Source organism: Canis lupus, chromosome 4 (assembly GCF_048164855.1).
Source record: "Canis lupus baileyi chromosome 4, mCanLup2.hap1, whole genome shotgun sequence".
Taxonomy (NCBI): domain Eukaryota; kingdom Metazoa; phylum Chordata; class Mammalia; order Carnivora; family Canidae; genus Canis; species Canis lupus.
This window is the reverse complement of record NC_132841.1, coordinates 62,465,341-62,478,739: the sequence shown is the minus strand read 5'-3', so window position 1 is coordinate 62,478,739 and position 13,399 is coordinate 62,465,341. Positions and strand designations below refer to the sequence as shown.

At 34.7% G+C, this 13,399-nt stretch overlaps 1 protein-coding gene across 4 annotated transcripts in view; it reads left to right on the top strand.

Annotated features, from left to right (window-relative positions):
* NDUFS4 (NADH:ubiquinone oxidoreductase subunit S4) overlaps window positions 1-13,399 on the top strand; it is a 113,742-nt gene that overhangs the window by 36,171 nt on the left and 64,172 nt on the right. For all 4 annotated transcript variants that reach the window (XR_012030132.1, XM_072824630.1, XM_072824633.1 and 1 more), the window contains exon 2: window positions 7,898-7,976. Coding sequence is in view for 3 of the 4 variants with exons in the window: in XM_072824630.1 (XP_072680731.1) it covers window positions 7,898-7,976 (79 nt within the window). In the remaining variant the exon portion in view is untranslated. The remainder of the gene's footprint in view (window positions 1-7,897; window positions 7,977-13,399) is intronic.

Below are 13,399 nucleotides of genomic sequence, written 5' to 3'. Positions count from 1 at the left end.
ATTGGCAGAAGAATAAACAAGTAGATCAATAGAACATGAACAATAGCCCAGAAATAGATTACTCAAATACAGTCAATTGATCTTTGAGATAGGAGCAAAGGCAATCCAATGGTGAAAAGATAATTTTTTCACCAAGTGGAACTAGAATATATCCACATGGAGAAAAACAAACTTACACACTGACTTTACACCTTTCACAAAAATTAACTCAAAATGGATCATAGACCTAAAAGTAAGAAGCAAAACTGTCAAGCTTCTAGAAAATAACATAAAACTCTAGGTACCTTGGTTTGCTTCTGAGTTTTTAGATACAACACCAGAAGCAAAATCCATGAAAGAAAATATAGATGAGTTGGACTTCACTAAAATTAAAAGCTTCTGCTCTATGGAAGATACTTTAAGACAATGAAAAGACAACCATAGACTGATAGACTATATTTGCAAAACACATATCTGATGAAGAACCTGTATCTACAATATACAAAGCACTCTTCATATTCAACAATAGGAAAACAACCCAGTTAAAAAAAACAGGCAAAAGATCTGAACAGACACCTCACCAAAAAAGATATACAGATGGCAAATAAGCATATGAAAAGGTCTTCCACATCCTATTTCATTGGGAATTGAAAACTCAAACAATGTGAGATGCCACTACACACCTAGTGGAATGGCTAAAATCCAAAAAACCGACAACGCCAAATACTGACAAGCATGTGGAACAACAATGACTCTCATTCATGCTGGTAGGAACACAAATGGTATAGCCACTTTGGAATACAGTTTGGCAGTTTCTTAAAGCTAACCATGGTCATAACATACAGTTTAGCAGTTGTGTCCCTAAGTAGTTACCTAAATGAGTTGCAAACTTACATCCCCACAAAAATCTGCATATGAATGTCATTACCAGAAACAACCTTAATATCCATCAACAGGTGAATGGATAAACAAATGTGGTATATATGTTTTTGAAAGTTTTAACTCCTTAGAGTTTTTTTTTTTTTTTTTTTTTTTATGATAGTCGCACAGAGAGCGAGAGAGAGGCAGAGACACAGGCAGAGGGAGAAGCAGGCTCCATGCACCGGGAGCCTGACGTGGGATTCGATCCCAGGTCTCCAGGATCGCGCCCTGGGCCAAAGGCAGGCGCCAAACCGCTGCGCCACCCAGGGATCCCCAACTCCTTAGAGTTTTAAAGAAAAACAGATTATTATGAGTTATTTATTACTTAGCATTTCCATAAGGGATTATTGAAACGAAGTAGAACTATACTCTTTCCACTTACTAGAATCACAGAAACCACTAGCACAAACTTCAGAGCAAGTCCTTATTTTATAAATTTACAAAGAATCAAATTGAGGTGCAGAAAGGTTAAGTGATTTGCTCATAAACAGAAATAGTAGGTACTAAAACCAGAGTTAGAAATAAGACCTCTTGTTTTCCATTTCCAGGATATCTCATTTTCTTATGGGAAACTTGTACAGGGAAACTAAATATAATAAATGACACGCTCAGTATAATAACAGTCTTTGGTAATAACAGTCACAGCCCTGAGAGTTTATCCTTTGGGCTGAGAATTAAAGTTGACTCTTAAGAAACCTGAAAATGTGAAACGGCCACTTAAAAAACAGGTACACAGAAAGGCAAGTTCATGAGGCAAATAAAACTTCTAATTTCTCAAAAATAGGTGATAGCGAAGTTAAAATTACTACCTGTTTACTAATGATTACTTATCATTTCTACGTGTATACTTTTTAGTTTTGTGATACATTACCCAATAACATAAGATTATTAATATATTGGCAGTTTTTGCCTTTGGCTATTTAGTGAATTGTGCTATTAGGAACATTGGTGTACAAATACCTATTTGAGTCCCTGCTTTTAATTCTTTGAGTATATATCCAGAAGTGGAATTGCTGAATCATGTGGTAATTCTTGGTTTAATTTTTTTAGGAACTGCCATACTGCTTTCCATAGCAACTGCATGATTTTACATTCCCATCAGCAATGCGCCGTGTTCTAGTTCTTTATATCCCAGCAACACTTTTTTTTTTTGATAACCATCCAAATGGGTATGAAGTCGTATCTCATTGTGGTTTTGATTTACATTTTCCTAATGATTAGTAATGTTGAGTATCTCTTTGTGTGCTTATTGACTATAGATCTTTGGATAAATGCCATTCAAGTCCCTTTCCATCCTTTCCCCATTTTTAATTAGGCTATTTGATTTTTTGTCATGTGACTCCCTCTTGAAATTTAAGATATATTCCTTCTGGGGCACCTGGCTGATGTAGTCAGTAGAGCAATGTGAATCTTGATCTTGGGGTCACGAGTTCTAGCCCTACACTGAGCATAGAGATTACTTAAAAAAAAAAAAAGAATTCTCCCTACTTACTGATTTCTAGGAGCTTTTTTTTTTTTTTTTTCTAGGAGCTTTTTAACCTGTTTTGGATTTTTTACTATTTTATATTGTAGATATTTTCTTCTTGTTTGTTATCTTTTGTTTTCTTTTATAGTATCATTGGTTTAGAAGTTTTTATATTTTGTCATTTTTTCCTTTTATACTTTTTAGGTTTTATTTCTGGTTTAATGTTTTTATACTCTTATATTATTAAAAAACACTTTATTTCCTGCCTAGCAATTTACTGATATAACATTCTTTAAAGGCTAATCCACAAATAGATATTTGCTATATTTTGCATCTAATCTAAAAATAACTGTAGGGGCAGCCCAGGTGGCTCAGCGGTTTAGTGCCGCCTTCAGCCCAGGGCCTGATCCTGGAGACCTGGGATCGAGTCCCAAATCAGGCTCCCTCCATGGAGCCTGCTTCTCCCTCTACCTGTGTCTCTGCCTCTCTCTCTGTGTCTCTCATGAATAAATAAATAAATAAAATCTTTTAAAAGCTCAGATCTGAAAAAAAAAATAAAAAAAAATAAGAATAACTGTAGCTTATATTTTATAGGTATAATTAATTAAATACTGTGTTTATAATTGACTTTAGATCTTTGTTCCTACCTTAACTTTTTATAATTGGAGGAAAATCCTTCTCCATATCCGAGATTTGATTTTTTAAAAATAATTACTGTTTCTACGTTTAGGGAGTAGCTACATAGCACATGACCTAATAAGACCTAATAACACATACATGCACGTATACATATGCACATATTACGTGTGTGTTCTTAGGCAAAATTTTCTGTAATAAATGATATGAATATAGTTTCAAATAATAAAAATTCCTGTTTATGATTTCTTTGCAGTCTGGTTTATCTTTAAGGTTTTTTGGGGGTCACCAGGGTGGCTCAGATGGTTAAACATCTGCCTTTGGCTCAGGTCATGATTTCTGGGTCCTGGGATCGAGCCCCACGTTGAGCTCCTTGCTCAGGGAGGAGTCTGCTTCTCCTTCTCCCTCTGCCTCTCCCCTCTGCCCGTGCTGTCTCTTTCTCTCTCTCAAATGGGTAAATAAAATCATTTTTTAAAAAAGTGCTTTCTTATCAAAAGAAAACTTCTCAAAAGTTTTGTCATTTTTAATTCTTTCTGGTAGGGTTACTTTACTTAATGTCTTTTGTCACTTTTTTTAAAAAAAAGATTTTTATTTAATTATTTATTTGGGAGAAAGAGCATGAGAGAGAATGAATAGGGGGAAGGGCAGAGGAAGAAGCAGAGAGCCCTTCGTGGGCCTCAATCCTAGGATCCTGGGACCATGACCTGAGCGAAAGGCAGGCACTGAACCTACTGAGCCATCCAGGTACCCTTTTGCCACTTTTTAATTGTTGTTTTTTATATATAGCCTGATAAAGATATGATTTTTCATCTGTGTATTTGTTTGTAAAAGTTATTATCTGTTTTCAGAAAGTGATATATAACTTCATTATTATGATTAGTTGGAGATTAATCTAAAATTTAAAAAATAGATCTTTATGCTTTTAAAATTTTGCTTTAGGTTATGACTTAATATACAATAAGATTTTATTACACAATTTAAGAAAATTGTTTATTTTTTATTATATATTTTTTAAAAGATTATTTATTTATTTATTCATGAGAGACACAGAGGGAGAGAGAGAGGCAGAGACACAGGCAGAGGGAGAAGCAGGGAGCCGGATGCAGGACTTGATCCTGGGACTCCAGGAGTGCTCCCTGGGCCGAAGGCAGGTGCTAAACCACTGAGCCGCTCAGGGATCCCCAAGAAAATTGTTTAAATCAAATCCACTGTATAATCCAAAATTACACAGTTCATGGATTATAGAATTTTAATCTATGTTATTACCATAGAGTTTTAATCTATGTAGAATAATTTACACTATTTTGATTTAGCACTTCTCTTCATTAGAGGAGCTTTTGCAGCCTCATTTTCTTGAAATGTAGCTACATTTTATAATATTTCCAATATTTTAAGTTCTCCTGAGTTTCCTTATCATTGCGTCATTTTTTTCCCTTACAGTATATGAATTTGGTTAAGAGTATTCAGGATGTTTTTATTGTCATGTTGTTGATCTTAATGATTTCCAGAGTAAATTGATTTTTAAGAGTGTTAATCATACTACTTTACATAACATGTATTTTAACTGTATCAATTAAAATAATTTCCATGTAGATGTGTAAATGTAATTATTATTATTATTTTTTTTAGATTTTTAAATTTACTTATTCATGAGAGACACAGAGAGGCAGAGACATAGGCAGAGTCAGAAGCAGGTTCCCTGTGGGGAGTCCAATGCGGGACTTGATCCTGAGACTCAAGGATCATGACTTGAGCCTAAGGCAGACACTCAACCACTGAGCCACCCAGGTGTCCCTGTGTATATGTATTTCTGAGCAGGATATTTTAAAACAAAATTTTATTTAAATCCAATTAATTAAGATATAATGGATTATTGATTTCAGAGGTAGAGGTCAGTGATTCATCAGGCTTATATAATACCCAATACTCATTATGTCATATGCCCTTGTCTGTGTTCATCACCCAGTTGCTCCATTCCAACTCCTCCCCTCCAATGACCCTCAGTTTGTTTCCTATGATTGAGTCTCTTATGGTTTGCCTGTCTCTGATTTCATCTTGTTTTGTTTTTCCTTCTTCCCGTATGATCCTGTTTGTTTCTTAAATTCCACATATGAGTGAGATCATCTGATAATTGTCTTTCTCTGATTGACTTATTTCACTTAGCATAATATCTTCTAGTTCCATCCACATCGTTGCAAATGGCAGGATTTCTTTTCTTTTCTTTTCTTTTCTTTTCTTTTCTTTTCTTTTCTTCTTTCTTTCTTTCTTTCTTTCTTTCTTTCTTTCTTTCTTTCTTTCTTTCTTTCTTTCTTTCTTTCTTTCTTTCTTTCTTTCTTTCTTTCTTTCTTTCTTTCTTTCTTTCTTTCTTTCACAGCTGAATAGTAGTCTATTTTATATATATGCACCACATCTCCTTTATCCATTCACCTGTTGAGGCACATCTAGGCTCTTTCCATAGTGGGCTATTGTGAACATTGCTGCTATAGATATTGGGGTGCAGATGCTTCTTTGGATCACTACATTGCACTAGTAGTGCAATTGCTGGGTCATAGGATAGCTCTATTTTCAACTTTTTGAGGAACCTCCATACTGTTTTTCAGAGTGGCTGCACCAGCTTGCTTTCCCACCAGCAGTGTAAGAGGGTTCCCCTTTCTCCACATCCTCCCCAACATCTGCCATTTCCTAACTTATTAATTTTAGACATTCTGATCAGTGTGCGGTGGTATCTCATTGTTGTTTTGATTTGTAGTTCTCTGATGCTGAGTGATCTGTTGAGCATGTTTTCATGTGTCGGTCATTTGTATGTCTTCTTTGGAGAAATGTCTGTTCATGTCTTCTGCCCATTTCTTTTTTTTTCTTTTTTTTTTCTTCTGCCCATTTCTTGATTGGATTATTTATTCTTTGGATGTTGGGTTTGATAAGTCCTTTATAGATTTTGGATACCAGCCCCTTATCTAATGTGTCATTTGCAAACATCTTTTCCTATTCTGTAGGTTGCCTTTTTTGGTTTTATTGACTGTTTCCGTGGCTGTGCAAAAAGCTTTTTATCTTGATGACGTTCCAATAATTCAATTTTACCTTTGTTTCCTTTGCCTTTGGAGATGTGTCTAGCAAGAAGTTGCTGTGGCCGAGGTCAAAGGGGTTGCTGCCTCTGTTCTCCTTTAAGAATTTGATGGATTCCTGTCTTACATTTAGGTCTTTCATCAATTTTGAGTCCATTTTTGTGTATGGTATGAGGAAATGGTTCAGTTCATTCTTCTGCATGTGGCTGTCCAGTTTTCCCAATACCATTTGTTGAGGAGACTGTCTTTTTTCCATTGGGTATTCTTTCCTGCTTTGTCAAAGATTAGTCACCATAGAGTTGAGGGCCCATTTCTGGGTTCTCTGTTCTGTTCCATTGTTCTATGTATCTGTTTTTGTGCCAGTACCATACTGTTTTGATGATTACAGCTTTGTAATAGAGCTTAAAGTCCAGAATTGTGATGCCACCAGTTTTAGTTTTCTTTTTAAACTATCCTTTGGCTATTTGGGTTCTTTTCTGGTTCCATACAAATTTTAGGATTTATTTGTTCCAACTCTGAATTAAGTTGATGGTATTTTCATAGGGATTGCATTGAATGTACAGATTTGAGCAAAGTATTTAAAATAATAAAGTATTAATTTTTGGAAATAACTGGCATTTAAAAAATATATGTTCATAAAGCAAAAAGGCCTTTTGGATTGTTATCTTTAAATTATGCTATTAGTAGGTAGATTTTCTATAAAGCTGTGTACACCTTAGCTGTTGAAGGCATGATGGTTTGCATTAGGTATTAGTGTTTATGTTGTGTCAGAATTATGATGGTAGTTATACTTCATTTAAAAAAGAAACAACTTGGGGTACCTCCGTGGCTCAGTTGGTTAAGCAGCTGCCTTTGTCTCAGGTCCTGATCCCAGGGTCCTGGGATTGCTCTCCCTCTGCCCTTCCCCTCCTGCTCATGCTTGCTTCTTTGCTCTTTCTCAAATAAATAAAAAATTTAAAAGAAATAAAGAAGAACTTAATACTGTATATTCTGTCAGTTTTGAAACCTGAGTCTTGATTGTATAAGCTACATTTTGAAGGAGAAATCTGCATAGGATGGCTTAGTATTTTTGAAAATGTAAAATGCTAAATTTAACAATGACGGCATGGCATTCATTAGTATAAAGTACAGTGTGTATATGAAGGGAAAAAAAGATGGTAGTTTTAAGTAATTTCTTTGGGGCAAGGGTCAGAGGATGCTAATATAAAGGAACTAGATTTGGTGCCCATTTTATTTCTGACTTAATATTTCTTTTAACTATTTAGACTTTCTTTAATTCTGTGAATGAGATACAGGACTAAACTAATAACATTAGTTAACATTATCATATAAATCATTTCTATTTAAACTAATTTTTTTTGAAATTAGAGTAAAGAAACTTCATTTGTTAACATTATATAATTAAATTCTAACAATATTTACTTTCAGCCATTAAGAATATGATTTTTTTCTTTTTCTTTCTGATATGATCATTTAGGAATCAGCCTTCCAGAGGGAGTGATAATAGCTTTGAATTTTTTTTCCTGATAGTGACAAACTAGCTACTGTACACTCATGGAGTATGGTACTTGTTACTGATGGCCTTTCTGTGACAGAGAGCCTATAGACTGACATAAAGTGCAGCCTGTTGTGAACTCTTAAGTGAGTCTGCCAAAAACTCAGCAGACAGAACTAATTGGGGAGAGAAAGGATTTTTGTGCCCTCTTCTCTTTCTTTCTATTCTTTTTTGTTTTATAAGACAGATATTGTTAAAGTAGCTCATTTGTGTAAGATTTGTCTGCCTCTCTTTTCTCATTGCATGGATCATTTTTTAACTTAAAGTCTTGCACTGCAGGTCATTAAGCACTTCCACATGGAGGTTGGCACAGGACCAAGCTCGAGACACGCAACTCATAACAGTTGATGAAAAATTGGTAAGAATTTTATTATACGCTGCTATGATTCTGCCTTCAGGGTTATTTTTGTACAATAGCTTTTCAGAATGGTGTTCTGGTTCTTACCGGAAAATGATGTGAATTTGAATATCTATACTGTATATATATTTTAAAAGGAAATACTTATTACAAAAAGATAATTTGTGTTAAGCATTATACACAGATATTAAGTCATATGCAGATACTAGATTAAAGTTAAAAAGGGCTTCATTTTTGTGGTGTTTATAAGTAGCAATCAGAACATTTAAAATTAATGAATATGAATTGAACAAGAATATAAATGTAAGTGAATATGTGTAGTTTTTAATTTTCTCGTTACACGCCTGTTTAGTTAAGTTATAAAACACCAGGTAGTATGTAAACTTAAGTATATTGGGTTTTTTTGGAACCAATTATTTTATGGTTGTTTTTATTGTATGTAAATATATGTGTACACACACACATTACATTTATTACTAAATTATGCATGAGAGATTAGAACTAGCAACAAATAAATAATACTCTGTTAATTAGTAGCAGATAGAATTATGGTTACTGTCACATAAAAAATTTTTCTATGTGTGGTATTATTTTAGATGCAACTTATTTATGCTTATATTGGAAAATAGTATAAATTTTATAGTCTTAGACTTGTAAAAATGTGTAATAGTGTAATCATGTTTTTCATTTTTATCTGGTTTACCATTATCAAGTGTATAGGTGTGTTTCTTCTCTTCTTCCATTTGTACATTTCTTTTATCACTCAGTGTCGACTCTGTAAGCATAATTTAAATAATAGATCACACTTAAAGCTCTAAACATCATTTATACCGCTAAAGATATAAACAGATACATAAATAGATAAGTTAACAGACAATGGAGAAATAGTTTGGAAAACTCCGATCTTCTGCTTAAGGCTGGTTAGTTTTATCTTTTAAGCTATCTCCTCTTAGATTCACTTGCTGACGTTGCCATCATCCTAGTCTAGGCTACCATCATCTTTTTTGTAAATTGCTGCAGAATTTTTTAAATTGTTCTCTACAGATATTTTAATCTTCCTTTAATTCATTTTCCAAAAGATAAACAGAATAGTCTTTAAATGCTAGTTTTGTCACTTCTTGTGTAAGATCCATTGGTTTTCTTACTGACCTAAAAGTAAGCATTAAAATCCTTAACATGGGAAAAAAAATCCTTATATGGTTTTTGAGGTCTTGCATGATTTAAGTCTTGCCTTCCTCTCTAAGTTTACCTTGTACCACTGTATTTTATACACTCTGCTCCAGCTACACCAGTCCTGGAACTTGCTGTTCCTTTCCCTCGTTCAGGGCATTCACATTCCAGTTCTCTCTGCCTAGATGCTTTTCACTAATCCCTTAGCTCTTATCCAGGGACGTTCTACTTCTTCTTCAAATAATAATCAAACATCACTTGCTTAGTCAAGTATAAAGGAAATGAGACATGTATGTGTGTAAGAGGAGGATGATTTACATATGACGTGTTCATTAATTAATGAGGGTACTATTTTAATTTTTCCAATGACCATCTTTTTTTTTTTTTTTTAAAGATTTTTATTTATTTATTCATAAGAGAGACAGAGAGAGAGAGGCAGAGACATAGGCAGAGCGAGAAGCAGGCTCCCTGGGATCATGCCCTGAGCTTGAAGGCAGATGCCCAACCGCTGAACCACCCAGACATCCCTTCAGTGACCATCTTTTAAACCCCTTATCTAATATTGTGGGGTTTACTCTTTATAAGATTTTCAAATTTTATAGAGTTTATTAGTAATGCTTCTAAGTTCTCTCCTTTCTGGTTTGAATAATAATAAGTGAGGTAGTAATCTATTCCTCTAAACAAGATGCTGTGAATCATATCAGAGAGGTATACAGTCTGCTTTGAGTTTTTATCTCATTAAATCAGATGCATGCTTCCAACAAATTTTGTTGCCCTGTATAAATTTTCCCAGCTTTGTTATTTCTTTTTTTTTGAAGTGTATTAGTTAACATGTCTATTCCAGCTGAAATCAATTTAAGTCTTACTTATAAATTATTCATAGTTGAAATAATATTTAAACAGATAACTGAATCCCATAGGTAATTTTCAGACATGAATTTTAGCCATTCACTAAAGAGTTTTCATTAAAATTTTTAAAAAAAATATTGTATTTATTCTTTTGTGAGAGACACACAAAGAAAGGCAGAGACATGGGCAGAGGGAGAAGCAGGCTCCCTCCAGGGAGCTGGATGTGGAACTCGATCCAAGGACTCTGGGATCACGTCCTGATCTGAAGGTAGACTCTCAACAACTGAGCCACCCATGCATCCCTCATTTAGATTTATATTAAAATACAAGTATTAAATAATCAAATACATAACATAATGTTGATAGGGAGTTTCAGGTCTTGTTTCCATACACTACTGGATGAAAGGTTCAGTTGATAGCATAATGGCAAGTGGCCAAAGAGTACTTCTAGAAATACTGAGCAGTTGGAGTTGATTATATTATTATTATTATTATTATATTTGCATTTTGAACAAAAATTATTCTAAAAATGTATGGTAGTCTTCCCCCATTCCACAGAGGATATGTTCCAAGACTCCCCAGTGGATGCCTAAAGCCATGGATAGTACAAACCCTATATATACTATGTTTTATCTATGCATACATACCTATGATAAAGTTTAATTTACAAATTAAGCACAGTAAGAGATTAACAACACTGATAAAATAGAACAATTGTAACTATACTCTAATAAAATTTATGTGAATGTGGTCTCTCTTCAAAATACCTTACTGGATTGTGCTTAACCCTTCTTGTGATGCTGTGAGATGATAAAACGCCTACGTGATCAGATGAAGTGAGGTGAATGATGTAGGCATTGTGATGTAATGTTAGGCTACTACTGACCTCCAGACAAATATGTTAGAAAGAGAATCATTAGCTTCCTTACTGTGGTTGACTGTGGGTAACTGAAACTACAGAAAGAGAAACCATGGATGAGGGGCTACAAGAGTATGGGATCTACTGTATATCAACATTAATGATAAAAATATTTCAAAATGTGAAGTAAATATAAGTATTTTAGAAGATATGGAAACAGAATTTTAATATCAGTATTTTATGGAAACCAATTTATTAGCTAAGTATACCATTTTAATTAACTACTCAACACTAGTTTAGTATTATATTTGTATCTGAAATTTCTTAAAAAGATTATTTATTTATTCATGAGTGACACACAGAGAGAGGCAGAGACATAGGCAGAAAGATAAGCAGGCTCCCTTTTGGAGTGCCTGATGTGGGACTTGATCCCAGGATCCCGGGATCATGACCTGAGCCAAAGGCAGACACTCAACCACTGAGCCACCCCAATGCCCCCTCCCCCTTTTAAAGATATATTTGTACCTGGATTTGAATAAAAACTGGAATCTTAATTGTAAGGTAAGGGAATCGGCCATTATCATGATTTCTGTTAGATATTCTTACATAATGCATTAAAATTAATATAGGTGATACCTGTTATATAGCCCAGGGCTTAAGCATGTGAACTAAACTTAGTTGGTGATAAATTTTTGTGGTTATTGGAAAATGAATCCCAGGAATTTAAAACCAGAGGATAACTTTAGATGTTACATAGTTATATTACTGGATCCAGTCATTTTTCATTTAAAAGATTTTTCAATCTTTTATTCAAGAGAAATTTTATGGGGAAATCCAGTAAGTAATTAACTAGATAAAAGCTGAACTGCTGGAGGTAAGGGTTAGGAACATGAAGGAAGACCTGTAAGCCTTCTCCAAGACAGTTTTCTTGGGGAACTTCAAAGCACGAGATTTGGAAAGATCATTTTCATCTTCTGTCCTTTTTTATTGTAGTGAACAACTCGTTCTCAAACTTCCGTTTAAAAAATTTCCAGTTAACTGGTTCTCATTTCTTTGAGGCTACTTTTTTTTTTTAAGATTTTATTTATTTATTCATGATAGACACACAGAGAGAGAGAGAGAGAGAGAGAGAGAGAGAGGCAAAGACATAGGCAGAGGGAGAAGCAGGCTAGGCTCCATGCCCTGGGCTAAAGGCAGGTGCTGAACTGCTGAGCCACCCAGGGATCCCCGAGGCTACTTTTTATATTACTAATCAGCCATAATTATTAGAAAGCTATTTCTGAGAGAAAAATAGTCTTCCCAACAAATGAAGGTGGAACAATTGTATATCCAAATGCAAAACAAAACAAAAACCGCCAACCATATTTTGTACCATATGCAAAAATTAACTCAAAGTTTTAAATGTAAACTCATAGTTCTAAATGTAAAACTAAAAATTATAAAACTTCTAGAAGAGAATGTAGGAGAGACTATTACCTTGGGTTAGATGTGTTTTATAGCTACAAAACAAAGCATAATCTTCTTTTGTTTTTTTAAAAATAATTTATTTATTTATTCATGAGAGACACAGAGACACAGGAAGATGGAGAAGCAGACTCCATGCAAAGAGCCTGATATGGGACCCAATCCCAGGACTTCGGGATCACATCCTGAGCCAAAGGCAGATGCTCAACTACTGAGCCACCCAGGCGTCCCTGCATAATCCATTTTTTAAAAACCTGTAAAGTTGGGGGCCACCTGGGTGGCTCAGTCGGTTAAGCATCCGACCCTTGATCACAGCTCAGGTCTTGATCTCAAGGTCATGAGTTCAAGGCCCACACTGGTCTCCATGCTAGGTGTGGAGCCTACTTTTAAAAAGAATTATAAAGTTGGTTTTCCTTACAGTCAAAAATTTCTGCTCTTTGAAAGAGATTGTTAAGAGAATGAAAAGACAAGGCACAGATTGGGAGGTTATAAAACACATATCTGATAAAGGAGTTGTATCCAGAAAATCAACATTTATAACCAAATAATATGATACTAACTCAAATAAAAATGAACACTTTACCCAGAATATATTCAGATGGCAAATGAACATACGAAAAGATGCTCAACATCATTAGTCATAATGGAAATGAATATTAAAACTACACTGAGATACCACTACCCATTTATCTGAATGGCTTAAAAAAATTGACCAAGTGCTTTTAAGGATGCAGACCTACTGGAACTCTCATATAGTGCTGGTGAGAATGCAAAATGGCACAGTCATTTTGGAAAACAGTGTGGTAGTTTCTTACAGAGGCAAATATATGCTTACCATTTAACCTAGCAGTCTCACTTCTCAATATTTATTCAAGTGAAATGAAATCTTATGTTCACACAGAATCCTGCATACAAATGTATGTATGTATGTATGTATGTATGTATGTATGATAGTCACACAGAGAGAGAGAGGCAGAGACATAGGCAGAGGGAGAAGCAGGCTCCATGCACCGGGAGCCTGACGTGGGATTCGATCCCGGGTCTCCAGGATTGCTCCCTGGGCCAAAGGCAGGCGCTAAAC